Source organism: Mixophyes fleayi, chromosome 6, assembly GCF_038048845.1.
Source record: "Mixophyes fleayi isolate aMixFle1 chromosome 6, aMixFle1.hap1, whole genome shotgun sequence".
Lineage (NCBI taxonomy): Eukaryota > Metazoa > Chordata > Amphibia > Anura > Limnodynastidae > Mixophyes > Mixophyes fleayi.
In genome coordinates this window covers 114,670,078-114,692,998 of record NC_134407.1, presented here as the reverse complement: position 1 = coordinate 114,692,998, position 22,921 = coordinate 114,670,078, and the positions used below count along the sequence as shown (strand labels likewise).

The 22,921-nt window shown below is 42.3% G+C and overlaps 1 protein-coding gene and 1 long non-coding RNA gene across 2 annotated transcripts in view; one reads left to right on the top strand and one right to left on the bottom strand.

The window, feature by feature from the left end:
• Positions 1 to 14,645: 14,645 nt before the first annotated feature.
• On the bottom strand, positions 14,646 to 18,240 carry LOC142161495 (uncharacterized). The gene is made up of 2 exons (XR_012693415.1): positions 18,042 to 18,240; positions 14,646 to 15,187 (listed from the first exon to the last, which is right to left on the bottom strand). It is a non-coding gene; the product is annotated as an uncharacterized LOC142161495 (long non-coding RNA).
• A 68-nt stretch (positions 18,241 to 18,308) lies between these two features.
• Positions 18,309 to 22,921, top strand: part of ERCC6 (ERCC excision repair 6, chromatin remodeling factor) — a 54,846-nt gene continuing 50,233 nt past the window's right edge. Inside the window, exons 1-6 of the mRNA XM_075217173.1 lie at positions 18,309 to 19,509; positions 19,830 to 19,950; positions 20,686 to 20,797; positions 20,917 to 21,610; positions 21,695 to 21,820; positions 22,389 to 22,547. Of these exons, the coding sequence (XP_075073274.1) occupies positions 19,172 to 19,509; positions 19,830 to 19,950; positions 20,686 to 20,797; positions 20,917 to 21,610; positions 21,695 to 21,820; positions 22,389 to 22,547 (1,550 nt within the window). The 5' untranslated portion in view covers positions 18,309 to 19,171. The remainder of the gene's footprint in view (positions 19,510 to 19,829; positions 19,951 to 20,685; positions 20,798 to 20,916; positions 21,611 to 21,694; positions 21,821 to 22,388; positions 22,548 to 22,921) is intronic.

Sequence of the window (22,921 nt, the reverse complement as noted above, 5' to 3'; positions counted from 1 at the left end):
GGGGCTCCAGTGAACACCTGCCTGGCAGAGCAGACTCCGGGTTGTGTTGTACCGGCTAGAGGGGTTCCTAACAATCACCAGTACAAATATTCTAAGTGCTTGCCAAACCGTCACAATTAGGCTTATATAGTCTTGTCACAAATATCTAAGCAAAGGCACACATATAAACATTAAACTTACATTGCACATTTTTGGACCACAATAGCGAAACAAAAACACAAATTTTCTAAAAAAAAAAAAAATTTATATATACATATATATATATATATATATACATACACATATATATATATATTGCACAGGTAAAGGGCCTCAAAGCAGTCCACTGGCTAGGGTAGTGTTTGAGGTTGTGAGACCATTACCACATTTTTGCCAAATTATACTGTTTTGCCTTTCTTGGAGCAATCGCCCAAGGTTTGTAACTCGATAAAGAACTAAATGTATCTAAATGGTTACAGACACCTTTGTAGACGACAACAAAACATGCAAGGTTACGCAGTTACATAATAATAGTACTTACCTCAAATATGCCATTTGATGCTTTGCTCTGACATTTGAAAGCACCAAAATGCAGAAACACAGAGCATGTGGCATACCCATATTATCCCCATATTATAACCAGGGGATCCCCGGGAACGGGATGCTGCTGCCGAACAGGATATAATCAGTCTCCCTCTACCCATGGCTGTGGGCCCAGCCGGACGCTGCGTGACACAGAGGAGACTGCAGTAGGGAATCGCCTTCTGCCCGCGGGAAGACCTGCATTGACTGAACCCTCTCAGACAGGAGAGAAGGTACGTGCCCGGCTAGAAGATATTCCATCACCTGCACCTATACTATTAGCCTGGTGGCGGGCATATGGCTAAATTGCAGCCTGAAAAGCTGAGAGGCCCTTTGTGACTTGACCCCATCTCTGTGGCTGCGGCTCCCAGCTGCTGTCTCGGGCCCTGCTGCTTAAATCCCCCCTGCAATAACCGAGACACCCCTACAACAAAACACCCAGGTTTGTCACCCTGGCATAAGTGGCAGAGGCGCCCTGCGCTATTGAATATTTGCCTGACAACCCTGCACTACCTGTTATAGAACCTTACGAGACCTGCTGTTCTATAATTATAATTCTTACAAATCTGTATTATTGGTTGTGAGCAAGTCCTGTGCCAGCTGTCAAATTCCAGGGGTCGCCCACCAGTTACAGCTCCTACACCCTGTACGATAACAAGAGTCTGCATATATGTTCTAACTTCGCATCTGGCCCACTGAGGATGGCCGGGGTCCCTGTCTGGTATGCAGTTGTGATGTAACAATTGCCTCATTCTCGAGAGGCCTTTTCTGATCGAATCTTCTGTTCGGAAGTTTGCTGTATTGGACCTACCCTTTCTGATTCTTCTTTCATCTTTGACCCGTCACTATTTAGCTATGCCGAAAAACCAAAAACTTCATTCGAAGGGTATCCCTCAATATTACCCTAATAAGTCCTCTACAGAACAAGTGGATTCCCCTTATTCTCATGAGGACTCAGACTCCGATGAAGATGTGTCCGCTCCAGTTACCAAAAAAGACTTTCTCTCCTTGATCAAAGAAATGAAGGAGCTCTGGTCTTCAGTCCACGCTGAAGTCCAGCACGCTCTTCATAGTCTGAGATCAGAGGTGTCCTCATTGGGTTCTCGCACGGACCATATTGAGAGGAGGATGGATGATTTCATCTCTGGTCAAGAAGCAACGACCAATAACCTAACTCAAATCCACCAGGAGCTCAATAGTATCCATGAATGTCAAGAATATATGGACAACCGAGCCCGGAGAAATAACCTTCGAATTAAAGGCATCCCAGAGTCCGTTGAATCTGTCCATCTGGACCCCTATCTCCAGAAACTATTTTCTCAGCTAGCTCCAGAAGTCCCGGAAGATCAATTCTTGCTGGATAGAGCCCATAGAGCTCTTAAGCCCTGTCCATTTGATCAATCTACACCTAGAGACGTTATCCTCCGCCTTCATTACTTCACGACCAAGGAGGCGGTCTTACAAGCAGCTAGAAAGCTTCCTGTTCTATCTTATGAAGAATTTAACCTCCAAATTTTTCAGGATCTCTCAACTCCAGCCCGTCACCTCAATCCTCAGAGAGAACAACATTAGATATCGCTGGGGGTTTCCCTTCCGTCTCTATCTTTGGCACCAGAACCAACAACTGTCAGCTAAAAGCTTAGGCGAGGCATGAGACCGCCTGCGAAAGATCGGACTGAATAAACAAGCCTCCCCGGATGCTCCTCAAGCCCTTGCTAATGTGGCGGGCCCCACCACACCGAGAGCGCAACGGCTCCCTCGTAGAGACTGGTCAACTGTCCCTCGCCACTCTAAACCGCAATCTGCGGATCCCTGACCGGCAAGTTCCCGTCCCTGCTCTACGGGTCTCGTTGTGGCCTTCTTTACTTCCTGACATAGTCCTATAATTGGACACGGAACTCAAGGCTCTTATGTCTTTAGATGTCCTCGCCCTTCATTTTTCTACTACACTAAAACTAGAATGTTGGCGCTGGTCACTGTAATGCCTTATACTATTTGTTGCCTTCTTGCTGCCTGCCCCCTGTAAAGGCGAGTTGTTGTTCTTTATATTTTCCAGGTGTGACGAGACAATGTTGATGCGAACACAACAGATCCTGCTTTCGCCACTGATAAGTAGCTGTGATACTTTGTTCTAATTGTTTCCATGTTGTTTTTACGGTTGTTATGCTGTTTATTTCATTCTCTTTCAATAGCTCTTTTATTGGGCCACACTAGGTGGCCTCACGAGTGTCTACTACAATATGCCTAATGTTATTGAACTATTTACTACCTCATATGTTTATTGATGTTAACTATTACCTTTGTCTTCTCCTTTCTTGTATTTTCCCTTTTCCTCATCTATCGTAGAGGCCAGTATCCTCCCTATTCCCTCCTCACTTCCCTCCTTCCCAATAGGTCATACACACTTAAATGGTCTCTCGGATTCCCCCCCTGGGTCCCCCGGCCCTCTGTTTTCTTTTGTGGTTGCTCCTAGTCTACCACTACACCCCTTAGAGCCTAGGACTCTACGCTGGTCCCCCTGATGGCCTGTCCATCATGTCCTATCCTCTACCAGCAATTACGACAAGTGGACTTTGGTCCGCCATGTCGATCACCTTGTACCCTTAAACTTTGGTTCTCCCCTCCTTCTCCTCACTGGTCGCCACCTGCCATGTCTTCCCATGTACATTCTTCCTTTTTTCTCCTCTTCCCTGACATTTCTTCCCTCTTCTGGTCCATAGCGCTCCTCTCATTGATTTTCCTATGACCCTTAATCTTATCTTCTATAATGTCAAGGGCCTCAACCCCCCCAAGAAACAGGCTAAACTCCAGTCCTCTCTCAAATCTCTTAAAAGGGGACTTAGTATTCCTACAAGAAACTCATTTTGTCCAACATCTCCATCCCGAGCTTTGTTCCAGAAAATTTCCCTTGACATTTCATGCATGTGACCATAGGCAGAAAAAGCGGGGTGTAGCAATCCTGTTTGCGCGCCATATAATTTTTGAACTTCATGACTCTCATAAAGATAAAGAAGGTAGATTCCTGATCCTCATAGGCACTCTGAATAATCTCCCCTGTACTTTAGTGAACCTCTGTGCACCCAACACCAGCCAGCATAGGTTCTTCAAAAAACTGGGTTCTTTGTTAGCGCGTGTTCGTCAAGGTGAACTTATGGTCGCTGGTGACTTCAACGCTGTTTTAGCTCCGACTATAGATCGTTCCTCATGCCCCTCTTCTTCTCCCTCGAGGAGAGATGCCCACACCACAGCTGCCCTACAGGCTTTTCTGAAACTCCATAACTTATACGACTCATGGAGATCATTAGACCCCCTGGCCAGGGACTATACCTTCTTTTCTTCTCCCCATAATACTTATTCCCGGATTGGCATGATCCTGCTCAGCCACGACCTCACTCTTAAACTTAGTTCCTCCCAAATTTTCCCTGTTACCTGGTCAGACCATGCCCCTGTCTCCGCTGTACTCACCTCCCTTGCTCACCGCCCTCCTATAGCAACCTGGAGAATCAATGAATCACTCCTACACGATAAAGAAACCACTTCCCACCTAAATTCTCTTCTCTCGGAATATTTTGAGACGTACGGCACCACCGATATCTCTCCCATGACTCTCTGGGACGCCCATAAGGCTGTAATCCGAGGTCATCTTATTGCCTTGGCGTCTCAGACTAAGCGATTTTGTTTGGCTAAAACTATTCAATTGACGGACTCGCTTAGAGCTTTAGAGCAACGTCACAAATTGAATCCTTATCCCTTGGTTCTCCACGAAATTGCTTCTGGTGAATCAAATCTCCTGCTGTCCCACCAGGTTGCCAATAAACTGAAGTGGCTCAATCAGTGCTACTACGAAAAGGGCGACAAGGCCAATAGATTGCTGGCCACCAAACTCAGAGGTAAGATAGCAGCCCGGAATCTCCTGGCTATCAGGGACTCTGATGGAATTTTGCACTATGACCCTCAGCGGATACGTTCTGTCTTCCAATCCTATTACAATAAACTTTATAATCTTCCCCAACCGTTTGATCCTTTAGTCTCCCAGCAACACTCGCAGTTGATTGAATCTTTTCTTTCTTCTGCTAAGCTTCCGAAACTCTCTCCACAGGCCAGTACCCTTCTGGAGGATGAGATTACTAGAGATGAAATTGAACAAACCATAAAGTTTCAGAAAACAGGAAAGGCTCCAGGACCGGACTGCTTTACTGCTGTGTACTATAAGAGGTTTGCTGGGCTCCTGGTCCCCCGTTTGCACACCCTATTCAACTCAATCCTGACTGGGGGTTCCTGGTCTAGGGATTCTTTAAAAGCTCGGATCTCCGTCATTCATGAAGAGGGTAAAGATGTTCATGACTGCGCTAGTTATCACCCTATCTCCCTGCTTAATACAGATGTCAAATTATATGCAAAAATTTTGGCTAATAGACTAAATTCAGTCCTTCCCTCCCTTATACACTATGATCAGGCTGGCTTTATACCGGGTCGTCAGGCCAGAGACAATACCAGGAGAGTCGTTGATCTGATTCATATCATTAATACCAGGAAGGCCCCGGCCATTGTTCTCTCCCTTGACACCGAGAAGGTTTTTGACAGGATCTCCTGGAGCTTTATGTCCCGAGCCTTGTCGGCGTTTGGGATTTCGAGTAACCTCCTCACGGGTATTCAAGCCTTATACTCTCGACCCTCCGCAAGAGTCATGATCAACGGTTCTCCTTCTGACCCTATTGCCATATCAAATGGTACACGTCAGGGGTGCCCTCTGTCTCCTCTCATCTTTGCCCTTGTTATAGAGCCTCTTGCGGCCTCTGTCCAGGCCTGCCCAAACATACAGGGTGTGTGGACGGGGAATCTGGAGAGTAAGCTCTCTCTCTTTGCGGACGATGTCCTTCTGACTCTCCTGCAACCTGAGAAATCTCTCCCTGGACTTTTCAGCATATTACACAATTATGGGCACCTCTCAGGTTACAAGATCAATATTACGAAATCGGAAGCTCTCCTCCTTAATATTCCCTCTCCAGAAGGACTGGTACTCACCTCCCGCTTTAACTTTCGGTGGCAGAGAAAGAAAATTAAATACTTAGGTATCTTTATTACCGACTCTTATGACTCCCTCTATCGGGAGAACTACCCGGGCCTCTTTGCTAAGGTTAGGTCTGAATTGTTTTCCTGGCGCTCACTGATCATTTCGTGGTTGGGCAAGGTCATCTCTGTCAAGATGAACCTCCTTCCTAAGCTCCTCTATTATTTCCAGACCATTCCTGTCCGAGTCCCTTTTTCGGATCTGACAAATATTTCTCTAGGTTTATCTGAAACGGCCGGTCTCCCAGGATTAAGCTGGCTATCTTAAAGATGGTGGTAGGGGTTTCCCGGATTTGAAAATTTACTATTGGGCAGCTCATCTACTAAATTTACTATTGGGAGCCAGATCGTAGCCTCCTTTGCCCCCCCCCCCCCCCCCCCCGCGGCACTGTCGTGGGTTGTCATCGAATCCGCTTATCTTAATTTTCCAATTTTGGCCTGTATATGGGGTCTCTCAAGACAAACTAGATCGCCTCTCACCTCCCAATGCCCTACCCTATTATTCTCAGCTGCAATATGGGAGACCTGCCGACCCCATCTTAAGATACCGGTGCCTTTCCTCCTGGGCTCTCCTCTGCCTTCTATAGTCCCTGGGTCATTGCGGGAGTTCGATTTGTCGGAGACCTATTTTTTCAGGGGGCTTAATCTCCTGGCGTGATCTACGCTCTAAATATCCAAGTCTCCATCCTAAATTCTACGAGTATTTCCAGTTACGACACTTTGTGGGCTCTCTCCTCGGGGGGGGGCTCCTCTCCCCCCACCTAGGCCTCCCTTTGAATCTCTATGTCTCGCCTCACTTTTGGGTAGGGGCATGATCTCCTCTATCTACAGCTTAATTCTCAATGCACTTTTACCTCCGGGCGGTAGGCATGAGAGGGAGTGGGAGAGGGATTTGGGCCTCCCCCAGAGGAGGATTATTGGGAAATCATAAGGGATCAAGTCGCCACTAGCTCTATTTCCACTTTGGTGAAGGAGGACACATATAAAGTATACTATAGGTGGTACTACACACCTGACAAACTCACTAAAATGTTCCCCTCTAGTTCTCCATTATGTTGGTGGGGTTGTGGCCAGATGGGTACCTTTTTTCATATTTGGTGGTCCTGCCCTAAAATATCCTCCTTTTGAGATCGAGTTAGGGCCCTCCTCTCCTCCCTCCTTCCATGTCCTGTCCGGAAAGACCCATGGTCTTTTCTTCTCTGTTACCCTGTGATTGATGATGATAGACAGTCTGCGAAATTGGCCTCCCATGTCCTGGCTGCTGCGCGATGCCTAGTAGCTAAGTCTTGGAAACAAGTTGAACCCCCCACTATGGCGGCCCTGCGATCCTATATCTGGTTTATTGCCCGGATGGAACAGATTACATACCACCTGCAGATTTGGGCTCCTTGGCTTTACCTATAACACCATACCTCTTGTTCCAACTCCTCCCTCCTATGTTCATAGGTGGCCTGACTCTTGACTCTCGATGCTGTTTCCCTTTCCAGAGAACCTAAGTAATAATCTCCTCTGAAGCTTTTATTGCCCCTCTTTTATTTATTTGTTTCTCTTCTTAAAAAGGGAAAAATAAGAGTAAGGAATTGTATGGATAACGGGAAGAGTGTTCTCTTTTTCTCTCAATCTCGGTGGAGACCAGTGTCCTCCCTCCCCCTTACCCTCCCCCCCCCCATTATATTGTTATAAAATGTTATAGTTTCTTGAGTTTTCTGGGTAACAATTGTATACTTACCTGTCTGTTTATTGACAAACTCTGACTATTTTGTATATTTGCTACTCAAATATTTTAAGCTTCATTGATATATGCCCATGACATGTACTGTTCTTTGTTTTTGTTTCTTGCCCTGCAAATGTACTAATTGTTGATTATTATTTGTACTTGATTGCTATTTTTCAAAATAAATAGTTCCAAAAAAAAAAAAGTGAAAGTATTTGCAGGACAAAGTTGAACAAAGCCAACATTCCTGGATAGGTATTTCGCAAATGATTCCTTATTGTTTGATCCACACTATAAAGATTGTACTTGCAAAATAGACATTTTTATTTGTGGCATTGTGGGTCCTTTGCTTATGTGGCAAGAATATTAATCCCAAAAAAATAAAAATAAAATTGTAAAAATATTATTTTGCAGACTATCTCTGCTGCTTACGACACAGTTGGTCAAACTCTTCTCCTACCCTCCCTTAACCCCATAGTCCAGTGCTACTTTTTTTTGTGCATTCAATTCCTACCTAACGCACCCCTCCTTGGCCCTGATTCATAATTGAACTTTTAAGGGTTTTGTAATTATTTGGGGTATCACTCACATTTTCTGTCCGAAAGCGTGGTGCAATGCAAGTGTTTGAAATTATTTAACGCTTGTGCATCTATCTTTTTTTTTTTTGTTAAAAAAGGTATATATAGAATAAAAGTGTTTGTTTACACTGACTTTGGAATGTGATATTTGTGTGTTACATGCCAAACTCCTCCATTGTTACTTGGGTGCACAATATCCAACAAATTGCACCACTTGCATTGCACCATGCTTTGGGACAGACAACTTAAGTCAGCAAAGTTAGTCTAATTGTTGCTGAACATCCATTATGCTTCAGGCCCCCCTTAAGTGTATCCACCTCTGGCACATCCTTCCCTCCACTCACAATATCTATTGTGGGCCGACAATGTTACTGTTTTTGGGGTGTGTACATTGACCAGCGCTTCTCTTGTGCCACTCCTTCCCTCATTTGTCCGACAAGAACACCTCTATGCTGAGGGCAACAAAATCTAAATTGCCTCCCCTAACCTCTTCTTTAATATCTGTAGGACACAACCCAATTGGCGGTTTCACCACAGCGATGTGTAATGATCCCTATAATTGCCCCCACAGGCAACCCTGACGCTTACTAGAAATGGCATTACATCATTGTGGAGGCTGTAGTTGAACACAAATATTAGGAAGCATCCTTTACTTTTTATTTAAGGTGACGATGGCTAGAGCAAAACAAAGCTTAATATATTTTAACTGTTTATGCATTCACAGATGTCTTTATTGGCTGGCCTGGACGTTCACATGACGCCAGAGTTCTGGACAATTTTGATCCATACCTGATTGCAGAGGAGAGGCAGGATGGCTGGCTGTTCCCTAGAGACGTAAACATCTGTCTTTTTTGATGTTTGGCTCAGCTACCTAATACATGTCTTTTTAAAAATGTACTATTTGTTTAATGTGTCTGTCCATCTGCAGATGTACCGTTTTCCAAAAACAATTTCTACATGGACCAGCAGGTGTATTGGGTTATGTAAACAATATTTGAGTAGCATGTATATGTTTGTATTTGTTTGGGAGCTGGACATTATAGATGGCAAGATGTAAAGGTGTTGGTTTTTTTTCTTTCAAACTTCCAATATTCTCTGTACAGGCCTACCATAATTGTTTTTTTTCTTTTAAATCAGATATCAAAGTTCGTGAATGGTGTGTAGATCCCTGTATACATCATCATGGATGCAGCTTAACTTTTGCAGCGATGGTTGATGAAGGGCTTCACACAGCAACATCAACTGTCAGTGGCGAACATTTGGGTAACAGAAACCATCAGCTCTGCTCGGATGGTGTTTCAAAATGCTTTTGGACATTTGCGGAATTACTTGAAGCGAAATGACATTGCAAACAAACTTGTGCACCATATATTTGCTGCTTGCTGTATAATACCTTAAATTTGTGAAATACAGAAAGCGCGGTTTGTAACAGAGAGAAACGTACAGGACTCGGAACTTTGTGTCCGATCTGTGGATTCACTGGCTAAGGGGTCCGAACGCATAAATACCTCTGCAGAACACATTTCAAACCACCATTACCACCAATTTGTCATCCATTATTGAATAGCGCAGACAATGGTTAACTGTCAAAAATATTTTTACACCAAATGGTGATTTATTTGTGTAAATGGTACCTATTTCCATATATGTAACAATAGAAATATGAGCGAAAGGAAAAAAATGTGAGTTTCTACAATACAAACAAATTACAATTGTTTAAACAAGATACATATTTTTTAATTTGTGTTATAAAAATGTTAAAACAATATAAACATTTTCGGAAAAAAAACTGTGTTGGTTATTTATCTTAATGTTTTAAAAATTGATACAAAAATAACATTCAAATTTTTTACAATTGTGGTGTCTTTTGTAATTTAATTACACTTTAAGTGTGTTGAGCTTATTTTAGTCAATAATGGATGTACATTTAAAACATACCTTAACATTGGTCCCTTTGCTTTACATCATAATTTTGTACATCATTTATGTATTTATGGGGCGCTGTACAAAGAACACAGTCCCTAGCTCAATCGAGCTTACAGTCTAACAATCCCAAAACACACACACAGACACACACACACACACACACACACACACACACTAATTTGATATCAGCAAATGCAACAACTAGTATACATTTTTATCGATGAAGTCAAATGGAGTTCTGGGAGGATTAACCAAAACATGTCCAGAACATACAGGGCAAGATTTCTTAAGAAAAGTTAATCAATAAAAGGAGTAACTTGGTCAAAGCATGTTTGGTTGCAGGGTATACAAAAAGTAGGTATATATTTAGAATGGTGGTAAGGCATGTCCTCGAACAACTTAATATGTATCTGAGTGATACCAGAAAAAAAAGCCATTAGTTTACTTTGGTGGCAAAAACTTTTTGGGGGCAAAAACTTTTTTAATTGCAAAAATATGTGAAGGATCAAAGCTCATCAAATTTTTTCTTTACTTAGCATAAGTGGACACAAAGACCTTGCAGATAAGGCCATGGTTGGGATATGAACTCAGGGCTGTAAGGCAGAAGTGTTAAACACTAACCCACTGTGCTGCTGAAGTGTTGTCTGCATTGATTTGTAGGGAAGCTGAGTACATAACAGACAAACGGAAGATGAATAATAAAAGGTTTAACGACTATACTTGTGTAACCCCTGGGGATGCTGCAGTTGGACTTGAGCAGCCAGGGGCTAATAATCACAATTGCATCAGTAAAAAAAGAGATGGCTATATCTATTTACCAGTCCAGGAAGAAAAACTACATTTCCCACAAGGCTATTGTGGAGAGGGGGCTGAGCCTAAGAAGACTGAGAAACCAGGGGGCGGAGAGAGAGAGAGGAGCATCCTGGGAGAGACTGATCTGTGTGACCAGTCCAGATAGGGTTGCGACTAAATCCCCTTCACCGTAGGTACTCGGTACCTACACTGCATGGGAAATAGCACACTCAGTCTGAGCCAGCTAAATCCCCTTCACCGAAGGTACCTTTTGGCCCCCTGCTGGCCGGGTCATGAATTGGAAGTGGATTTAGCCTGCTCAGTGTGAGACAGCTAAATCCCCTTCACCGAAGGTACCTGGTACATACACTGCATGGAAAATAGGATTTAGCCAGCTCTTAGCCACACTTGTACTGTCTTATATTACTGAGGTTGTTTTTGGGGATGGTAGTATCAGTACTAAATAACATGAAAATGGATAGTATAATATGTGCATTTTGTCTTGAATTTGTTTCCAGGTCACCTAAAAAAAGTAATAATATTTGTTTAGCCATTTATTTTTTTAAAGATAAAATGTACTTATTGGGACAACCTTTTAAGAGTTAATTTCTCTAAAAAGAGATCTAAAAACAAGATAATTTTAGAGTGAGAAATAGAGAAACTGAAGATACAGGGTCATAAATTGGAAGTAACAGCAAGAAAAGCAAACTGAAAGGTCAACTCAAAGTAAAGGATAATGTGTAGATATTAGCCCATGAGAAAAGTTATTTGCAATTATTATTTTATGATAGAACCTTAATGCACATGCTATAGCATGCATTAGAGATATATGAAGAGCCCCCTCTCCCTCTCTATTCACAGAACTTGTTTTCACCAGCAGACAATTATAGTTGCCAACTGTATGGTGTTACTTAGTACTCTCTGGGGCATATTCAATTCAGTCTGGAGCATGTAGATTTGCTTACAGAAGTTGACTATTATACTTGTATGCTTTGTAGTGTATAATTTAGGTTATGTATTAATCATACTTGCCCACTCCCCTGGATTGTCCGGGAGACTCCCTAATTCTGCACAGATCTCCCACAGTGTTGGTTTTCCTGCATTCTGCCACATCTCAGTGAAGTGGTCAGGATGGGGTACTCTATGACGTGAGTCAAAGCAAACCGCGTAATATAGGCTTTGCCACCTGGGTCATATTAACACTGCTGCATAAATGTATAATTAAGGGCGGTATCAAAATGACACGATCCCCTGCCTCCCCCTCCAAGATATGTTCAGATTTTAGTGTTAACATTTTTAGTTAAAAAGTACTTGGCTATACCCATGGTGTATATTTTACTCAAAGGGTACTTATGTGGCATTATTAACCACAATGGGTCTGGTGACTCCCCAGTCATTGTCTCCTGTCCATGTACTAGGATACCTCTTCTCTATCCTAATCCTACTGGAACCATACTCAAGAAGGGCACTGGGAGTAGGTATGGCAATTATAACAAGAGCGCAGAATGGTGAACAATGTAAGTAAGGCAGACGAAAGGCGGAATGATTCTGAGGATGCCCTATCACAGTAAAATCTTTTATATATATATATATATATATATATATATATATATATATAAATCAAATTGGTATCCTATGGGTGACGTTTACTACCGTAAATTTGATCTATACCAAATGGAATGGAACATCAAAGAAGAATTTAAAGATTGTCTTGTAGCAGTTGGTCCATATGGAGGAGCAATAGGTACATGTATATCTCATGCTCCTGATGAAGTCTTGAGTTGTGCAAGACGAAACGCGTTGAGCTGTATCCAGTGTATTGTCCAGTACCTCATGTGAGTGCTTTTATTACATTTTATTAAATTTTTTTATATGCATACCAAAATATCTTCCTTTTTTTCAATCTTATGCAATTTCGCCATCTGGATGAGGTTGTGACTGTGAAGTCATTGGTGTTGCACATGTTTTAATTTTCTCCAGAAGTGGGATACTTCAGGATATATGGTACGCAGACTTACATGTTTTTCTGTGTTGCACTTATATGGGTGTCATATAAATTGGTAATATTGGGATACCAATCCCACACACCCCATAGGATTGTGGGGTTACTGGTGATACTGCCCCTACCAAAAATACTACAGAGTTATACTATGTTTGCTCTTTCCGCATTTTTGTACTGATCGGTGGAGTTCTGGAGGACTACAAGTACAGCAAAGACTACTCCACTATTTCCCAAAAAGACTCAACTCTATTTTCCTCACGGTACGCGTGTTATCGCTCTATCCCATGTTGCATATTTAATATACCACTGAAAGGCGCCCTGCTTGTATTTCTGTTGCAATATATATATATATATATAAATCATTGGTCTGCTTGTCTGTCCAGTTATGCATTCAGACACCCCTGCACCAATTGGAATGAAACCAATGCGAGATGGTCCAGTTGGATCCTGTCCAGGTTTTAGGGAGATTAGGGTCCCAGTAGAACCTCCCGTTGGTGTACGCTGGGCAGAACTTTGACCTGGCGAGCCTGTCCTGGTCCTTCCACTAGATGGATTTCAATGACATTTAATATAAAAACAAAAACAACACTGGGCAGCCACCTAATGGGTGTGTTGGAAGACCTGCTAAGCTTCTAATTATTTTGAAAAGGTTGACAGTTACATCCAACTCATTGATAACTTAATAGCTTGAAGATTTAAACCCAGGCAACGGCTAGTACTTCAGCTAGTAATTAATAAAAGACGATCTTTATTCTTAAGATTATTTGCATAATTGTTTTTCTTTCAATGCCACAGCTTTTGTCTCTCAGCACTTATTGTGGAGGGCACAGCGTGCAATGAAAATTAGAGTGCACCACATTTGTGCACGGCAAATTTAGAATCAGACACACCTAACTTAAATATACCTTTACTGAATAAAGATGTAGTTAGTGGCACACTGTCCAATTAAACACCTGTGGGATTACGATGGATCAGTTGCAAATTGCATTACAAGTAACTTCTTGCTGATATAGGTGGAAAATTAAGTTTATTATGCGAGGAGCCTTCTTATAATCAGATGTGGTGTAATAGACTTCGTGCTAGATGCATCTTTATCCAACATTTGGACATATTTTAATCATAACAAGTGTGAATATGTAATAATTGTCAGGCTAAAAGTAATGTAGGCATTCAATAAAAAATTCTAATATGTGGCAGATGGTTCTCATAATATATTGGTAAATTATGTCATTACTTTTTTCCAAAAGATAAGAGAATAGATAGAAGTATATTATTTGTTTTACAATCCTTGGTTCAGCAGGTATACTTTATGCATTTATCTAATATTTGGCATTCTTGTAGGACACAAGAGGAAAGTGTGAAGATCTCTTCCACACGGGTCACATATAGACATGTAACAAATATCTAACATACAGGGGGAGGGGGGGTTGGGTTAAAACTTATCTTCCAGGTCTGGTGGCTTGTAAACAAAAGAAAATGTGCTACATAAAAAACAGTGTGTATGTCCAAGTTGTGGGTAGTGGTCCTACGTGTGTAACTTACTGTACATTGTGAATTATTGTGCACCATTTCACACACAGTGCAAGACAATGGGGTATATTTACTAAACTGCAGGTTTGAAAAAGTGGAGGTGTTACCTATAGCAAATGATTTTGTAGCTGTCATTTTGTAGAATGCACTAAATAAATGATAACTAGAATCTGATTGGTTGCTATAGACAACATCTCCACTCTTACAAAGCCGCAGTTTAATAAATATACCCCCATGAGTGTGTTGGTCCGGTCAGCTGCCTGGATCAGTCACCCCCTCCTGGGTCCTCCATTGCTGGGAGGAGAACCTTGGTCGGCATAGCAATTACAGGTAAAGTACAGACTTGATATACTAAACATTAAGATGTTTTTGAGAAAGTTTAGCAAGCAAAGAAAATAAAGATGTAGTCATTTTAATGGTGAAATAAATAACTAGTTTATTACAAATATACAAAAAAGCTGCTTTCAGTAGGTTTTGTTTACATCACATTATGTATTTCTTACGAAGTACTCAAATATACAGTATATTACAACGTTCAGCTGTCTGTAATATGTAACAGCACACACAAATGTCTGATAACGTCCATTTACAATATCAGGTAATATATTCCACTTGCTGGTCCTCATCATAACAAGCTACAACATAACTATCACTCTTCGCGGTAATTTCATCAGGCATTGTCAGGTGGATAATAACATGAAGTTCGAGAGTAGAAATAAAATAATAAACTGTCTCTATTAGGTTTCTTGCTTTCTCCTTCGTTAATATCGCTTGATGAACGGACACTTTAAATAAGAAAATCCATAACAGTCCGCTCCAAAACATGTCCTTTTCCCCCTCTGGAGCACAGCTCTGGGAGAAGTAAGTCACAAGCACTATTGGAACTGTTCGTTAAACCGGTGAGTTTTCAGCATGATACTGCAGTTAGAGACAATACTTGACAGACAGAGATTCTGTTGAAGATTTCCAGGGGCAGCATTCAAGAAGGGTCGTAGTCCTGAGAGCGGAGGTAACCTGGAAGAAGCAAATAAAAAAAGCGTCAGCGTGAGCAGAGGGTTGGTATGTTCAGAGACTGTGATAATAGATGTAACAAGTGGAAATGGATATGACGGCACTAAATACTTTTGTAGTGAAAATATAACTAAAATGGAAGACAGGATGATTTCAGTAGGATGACAGTAATTGATGATGGAGAGTAGAGAGGTTATTCCTGCAGCAACTATTTGATTGGATTGTAGGGGATCAAGATATCATTACAGCAACATAGAGGTTGCAGCAGTCTGGGGAGTATATAACAAAAATTGCTTTGTAGTACCAGGAAAAAGGTTTTCTTTTTGCAATAGTAATCAGGGAAATAAAACATAGAAGAAATGATAGGATTTTTATACATAGTCCACTGGGAAACATTGGGATATAGTGTAGGGACCAGTCATACGGACACTATTTAAGCACCTCCCTCCAGAAATGCATTGGTAGCTGTTCAAAAGGACGCACCCTCCACCAGTCCAGTGCCTAGTGGGGACTTACATATACCCAGTATCGCCCACCTGACCCAGGCCCCTTAAGGAAACATGAAGCCTGCCCCAACTAAGAGGTATCCATTCCTGTGTTCCACATCATCTTGCTAAACCTATTTTCCAGCACTGTGGTGGGAAAGGTTAACACTCACAGTCTTGCCGTCCTACAGAGCACTGTGAAGCAGTGACTGCCATTCCAGAAATCACTGCCTGGGAACCCCTGTAGTGATTATGGCCATGTCCTGCAGAGGAATCCAGTACTATGAGTGGGGGCATTAGCGCAAACACCACGTCATTACCTCCGTTCTTCCGCTCAGAGCATTAAACAATCATCCACGCTGTGACACTGAAGTCGCTGACTTTGGAGACCACTCCAATAATAAAAAAATATGCCCTGCCACGCTAGGCAATTAATGCAAACTGAGGGCCAAACAGGAGAGGGGTATAGAGCTGGGAGCACTATCAGTGAACTTCCAGAATGTCTTATTTTGCCCTTTCGCCTGGTCCCTACACTATTCTCCAATGGTTCCTGGTGTCCCACAATGTACCCCTGGTTACCTCCTCCCATGCTCGCATCCAAGACTTCTCCCGCGCTGCCCTCCTCCACTGGAACCAGCTCCCCCGCTCCATCAGAACATCCCCCAACTTGTCCAGCTTCAAACGGGCCTTAAAAACCCACCTCTTCCTCAGAGCCTTCCAGTCCCCCACCTAACCGACCTCCTTCCAGCCTCCCACCTACCGCCCTCCCTATCCTGCCCTCCTCCTGCCTCCCTCCTCGTCACCCTTGTGTCTCTGTCCGTCCTACCCTCCCCTTAGATTGTACGCTCCATTGAGCAGGGCCTCCTCTCCTCCTGTTCTCCACCACCTTAACTCTGCTCTCCAGCTCCTTGTCTCCTCCGTGAGGTCCTCCTGCCCTTCTAGCTTCACCGCTCGGGGCTCTCACCTTTCATCTAGCTGTACTTTGAGCTTCTGAGTTACTGTGCTTTTTGTTAACTGTACCGTGCTGTCTCACCCTGTATCGTGTTTCTGTATGTCCCTGTACGGCGCTACGGATACCTAGTGGCGCCTTATAAATAAAAATTAATAATAATAATAATAATAATAATAAATGCCTGAAAAATAGCAAAATTTAAAAGTTATGGATAAGTGAGAAGGCAGAAGTATGACACCTAATAAAGTGCTTAGAAAACTGGATGTATTGTTATTTTTGTGAGATAATTGATAAGTCTTTTATGTACGGTGTTGTGAGAAAATCAATTATACTCGTGGCCTGTAATGATATTATCATCTGAGCAAAATGTGACTAAATACAGTATTTTTTAAAAAACAAAACCACAACATCTATGGCAATAACGGTCTCTGTATTATTATCACATTTGCTGGTAAGGCTGTACTCCTCTTTCAAATAAAAGATGCCTCTTCTCATTTTGAAGTAAGAGAGGTGTCAGGATTGAGGCAGCGGGGCCTGTGAGGAAAAAGCTGGTGGGCGACAGTAAGACACGATTGTGGGCACGGGGCATGTGAGGGAAAAGATAATGAGCACCATGGGGAATATCAGAGAAAAGATGGTGAGTGTTGTCATGTGTAACGCCCTGCAGCTTCACACATGCACCCATCTCTGCCCTGCATCGTCACACATGTACCCATCTCTGCCCTGCAGCGTCACACATGCCTCCCCCCTGTGCCAGAGCTGCTTCCATCACACACCCTCCCATGCCAGCGCAGCTTCCATCACACATGCCCCCCCTGTGCCAGCGCTACAACCATCACACATGCCCCCCTGTGCCAGCGCTATAACCATCACACATGCCCCCCTGTGCCAGTGCTACAATCACACATGCCCCCCCTGTGCCAGCGCTACAACCAAACATGCCTCCCCCTGTGCCAGCGCTATAACCATCACACATGCCCCCCCTGTGCCAGCGCTATAACCATCACACATGCCCCCCGTGTGCCAGCGCTACAACCATCACACATTCCCCCCCCTGTGCCAACGCTACAACCATCACACATTCCCCCCCCTGTGCCAACGCTACAACCATCACACATGCCCCCCGTGCCAGCGCTACAACCATCACACATGCCCCCCTGTGCCAACGCTACAACCATCACACATGCACCCCCTCCTGTGCCAGCGCTACAACCATCACACATGCACCCCCTCCTGTGCCAGCGCTATAACCATCACACATGCCCCCCTGTGCCAGCGCTACAACAATCACACATGCACCCCCCTGTGCCAGCGCTACAACCATCACACATGCCCCCCTGTGCCAGCGCTACAACCATCACACATGCCCCCCTGTGCCAGCGCTACAACCATCACACACACTTGCTCCCCTTCTACTTACCTTTTTCTACACGAATGCAGCCAGGAACTGAAAGAAATGATGGAGCTCCTTCCACCGACTATCATAGACTTTCAGCAGCCCGCCTAACACTATGTACCATGTGACCACTGCGATCACATGACCCTGCGACGTCATATTGACGTGACAGGGTACCTACACTGAAGGGGATTTAGCCGCTACCCTGTGTTTAGGCTTCCGGCAGCTGTCCTCTTCAGGCATGCGTACATTACATGTGGCGCATCTCAATGACGTCACGCCGGACATCGCTGTTTGTATAAGACACAAAGTGGAAGAGAAAGGAAGGATTGGATCGACCAGCAGTGCCGGGCCCAGTGTTCAATAATACCCGGCTTCACCAGGGAGAGTCCGAGGTGACCGGAGAGACAATTAAGCTTTACTGTATTTGCGGCAGCTGTATCGCGATAAATTATTTGAATAAGCCATTATCAATTTATGGTTTTTAAACTGCTGTGGGACTACACTTCCCCGCATGTCTTGTCATCCAGAGCTGGGACTTGTAGTTCCACGCCAGCTAGAAATCCATTAGTTGCCTACCTCTGATCTGACACTTGAGCCAAATAAGTTCGCTGTTATTGTTTAGGAGATGAATGGTAAAGTTCATAAAGTGGTGTTCTATTCACAATTCAGATGTGTGTGAGAAGTCCTATTTGTTTTATTATTGTGTTCCAAGTGCATAAAACAGACATGCAGCAATTGTAACAAAACAGTGATCACAGCTAAGCCAATATCAATTTTCACACAAGTGCTAGTGAATAAAAGTAATACTGCCAACTAAAAGCAGCTTGCTCAGTGGATCTTTTTCCTCTATCGGAATGCGTATAATCTACACCTTCCCCTATTTTTTATTTTTTTAGCATAAATGGTCACACAAAGTGAAACTGAAATATGTGTAATTATTTTTTTATTATTATCTTTTTAACCATGACCTTTCACTTCACTGAAAATGACAGTCTGATCTGTCTGAATATAACAACACATGTTAACAAATGAGAATTCACTGCTGTGGTAGGCTCTTGTAGAGTCATATTGTACCTAAACACACATTGACTCCAAGCCAGTTAAAGCGCTGTGATGTATTGGTTTTGCTTGTATCTCTTTCTGTAAACAGAATGACAGAAGAAGTTCCCGCAGTCACAGAACGCCCAGAGATATCAGACAGCCATGATTCCCCCGGACCATCGTCCTCCTGTTTGTACCTCGCTCACACTGCTGAAATGGCCCTGCGGAAATCACAGTCTGTGTTACAAATTAACCGCCAGCAGATCCAGGCTGTGGAAGCGGCCAGGCAAGCTCTGGAACTGCAGGGGCTTGGTTTGGCAGTGTACGATCAGGAGGTATTGGAACGCGGAGTCATTGAACAAGTGGATAATGCCATTAATGAAGCTACTCGAGCTGCACGATTTGCAGAAGCAGAAAAGGAACAGCAAGAGCTTATGGACGAGTTACGGTAAGAGAGTTACCAATCCATTAAGACAAAAGATGGTAATATCAGAACTTATTTCACATTTCTAATAATTTCACAATGTATACAATATTCCATAGAAAATATTAAGATTTGTAATTATTTTTTTCAGAATTTAAATGAATTTCTATTATGGTGTTGGCATTTTTGTAAGAACATAATTCATTTATTATTGAAGAAGTGGCCATGCATTCATTATTGCTAAAGGATAGGCCAGTATATGAAGATAGGTCCCAAGTTTTAGCTCTAACAATTTTTCACCAGTCGACTAACTACAAATGTATTTCATATCTTTTTCTTATCAGTTCCTGTGTCACTTCTCTGAGGCAAATCAACAAAATCATCGATCAACTCTCACCACAAGTTGCAACATGCAAAGAGATTGACCGGAAACTGGACTCTGTGAAAAGGCAGAAACATAATAAAGTTAGTGGCAGTTTCATGTGTGTTTTCGTTCTGAACAGTAGTTATGCTATACGTAATGTGTTTAAAAGATGTTTCAGCCTTCTTGAAGTGTGTAACTAGGAAGTAGAAGAGCCCAACAACTGCTACTGTGTCTTGCACCTGTGTAAAGGGAAGATATCTGTAAAATTAATATTGATGGAGAATGCTCTGCCTCTTGCATGTTGTTCAAAGGGGTACCTGTGTTGTTGGCATATAGTAGAACACTTTACCTGGGTGCAAGCTAATGTATCTGTACATATATATAACTATAACATTTGCATTTGAGACCTTGATACAACTTTTACTTATCCTTCCAACTCTGCTATAAGACCTATCATATTCATCAAAACATAAACCATTTTTTAAATATCCTCTTGACAAGCACCTGTGAGATTGTTTGTTATAAGCTGCCTGTTAAGACAAACCAAATGAGGATTTTCTGTTCTGTATGCTCTAGCGATCACTGAAAGGATGGCAATGTTCAAATGTAAAGGCATGTTAGTTGAACATGATTGTCAGTAGCTTGAGAGAGTTTGACAGGTAAAAACCATGCTCCCTCAAACTATATTCTTTGCTTATTTGTTTTTGATTTACTCAACATATATAGTAGTGGAAATCCTTTCAGAATCTGCAGTATCATCAATGCAAGTAATGCAAAAAACAGAGGCATCTTACAAACGCTACATCTCTGATACTTTGTTTTTCTTTCTATGTCAGGAGCAGCAACTAAAGAAAATCAAAGCTAAACAGAGACGCCTGAGAACAATATTGGGTGGCAATCAGGAGGAAATGGATCTTGAACAGGAGCAATTAGGTGATCTTGAAGATGGTAAGTTTTCATGGGGTTTGTGATTTGAAATATATGTTTAGTAGTGGTTATTATCTTTTAGCATTGTCTGATCATTAAGATTGTAAAGTATATTTCCACCAACATGTTTGTTTTATCAGATGTGATCCCCACATCTTTAGGCAGTATGTTGATGCCATCCCAAGACAATGAATGGGAAGATCTTATCCGCACAGGACAGATGACCCCATTTGGCACCAAGATCCCCCCAAAACAAGATCGCAAACCACGAAAGCTTATGCTAAATGAGACCTCAGACTTTGAGAAGTATCTCACTGATCAAGCACAAATAGCAGCTCAGAGGAAGCGGAAGTTCACTCCCAAAAAAGGTAAAAAGAAACCAGAGGTTCAGAAGGACACTAGCGATGTAGCAAAAGGAAATAAAATTGTCACTGTTCCATCTGCTGAGAAAAAGATGAATAAGAGAATGAGAAAATTGCGGTACAAAGCTTTCCAGAATCAGTTTAAGGCAGGAATCCCATGTAAAAGATCTGATGCTATGGGCACACACAGTCAAGGAAATGATGATAGTGAGCGAGCTAACTACATGCCAGAAGAAAGAGAGCAGATCATGGAAGATGAGAATATAGAATGGGTATCAGACAGCCCAGGCTCTGACTATGAACTGAAACCACTTCCCCGAAAAGTACTTAAAAATAAGGAATGGCAGCAGCAGGATATGGACCCAGAGTTTCTCCCAAGCTCTGATAAGGATGAAGGAGATTTACCCCATTCAGCAAAATTTAAACGGTGCAGAGATGATGGAGATGCCAAGTTGTTCACGCAACGATTACGGTATGTTTCTCTGAAGTGAAGTGTGTGTTTTACTTTTCTTAAATTCAATGTTCAGGTTTGGACTCTCATTTAATTTTTCCTCAGACAATGGCAAAAGCAGCAACTTAAAGAGACAGAGAGACGTGTAGCAGCTGAGCAGTCAGAGGACAGTGATGTGGAGTTTGATGAGGGGTTCTTCATACCAGGGCCTTTCTGGAAAAAGCTGTACAAGTACTGATCTCTCCACTCAGTCTATCAACATATCATGTTGACTGTATGTGTATGTTTATCTTTAGGAAAAGGGTTAAATTAGAAATATCAAGAGACTGTATTTTACATTTACAGAGACTGCTTAAAAAACACTGCAGTTTATTTTGTTACCATAATGTTGTAATAGCTTTTATTGCATTTATTGTTTTGAGACATTTTTTTTTTAGAATATTACTCCCTAACACTTAATCACTCGTTAAATTTGCTATTAGTTAGCAACAGTGTTGCCTACGGGCAATACACAAATAAATATTACCTAATAAAGAGATTTAATAAATACAATGTTTATTTTCTATTGAAATACATTGTAATGTTCAGTTATCTTTATTTTTTTGTTTAAAACTTATATTGTGAGAAATTCATTAAAATTCAAAAGAATTTGTGATTATCTTTCTACATTGCAAATTATTCTTTTTTTTACTTGACTGTGTACTTTATTCTTGTTCTTATACTGTCTGCAGTTTTTGTTTGTTGTCCCCTTTGCTGCAGTCAGTTGTGTTTGTTGCACTCATTCATTCTTTCACTACAGGTACCAGCAGACAGGTGTTCGATGGTTGTGGGAACTGCATTGCCAACAGGCAGGAGGCATTCTGGGAGATGAGATGGGATTGGGTAAAACCATTCAGATAATTGCATTCCTGGCAGGCCTGAGTTACAGCCGGATAAGGACACGAGGCTCTGATTACAGGCAAGTGGCTGCCCTGTAGACTGCCAGTCTAAGCCTTCCATGAATATTTCATCAGCATATTATTACAGGGAGGGCGGACCTGCTGAATTATTCACCGCATTTCAATTAGATAGTTCCTTCAATTCGCTTACTGTGGGGTGCAGGGTGGTTAAAGTCAGCTTATGACAGGGAGGGGAGTTGTAGGGCACAGTTTATTAAAGATCTAACACTAATAATGAATTCTTGGCTTGCGCATCTGTGTCTTTAATTCAGCATCTGTCTTACCACTGACTGCTTGATACCTAGTCTTTGGCAACATGAATATGGACATGTTATGGACACAGTGAGGCTTGGAGGATATTGAGAATATTAATATCTTGGGAGAGATTATGGAA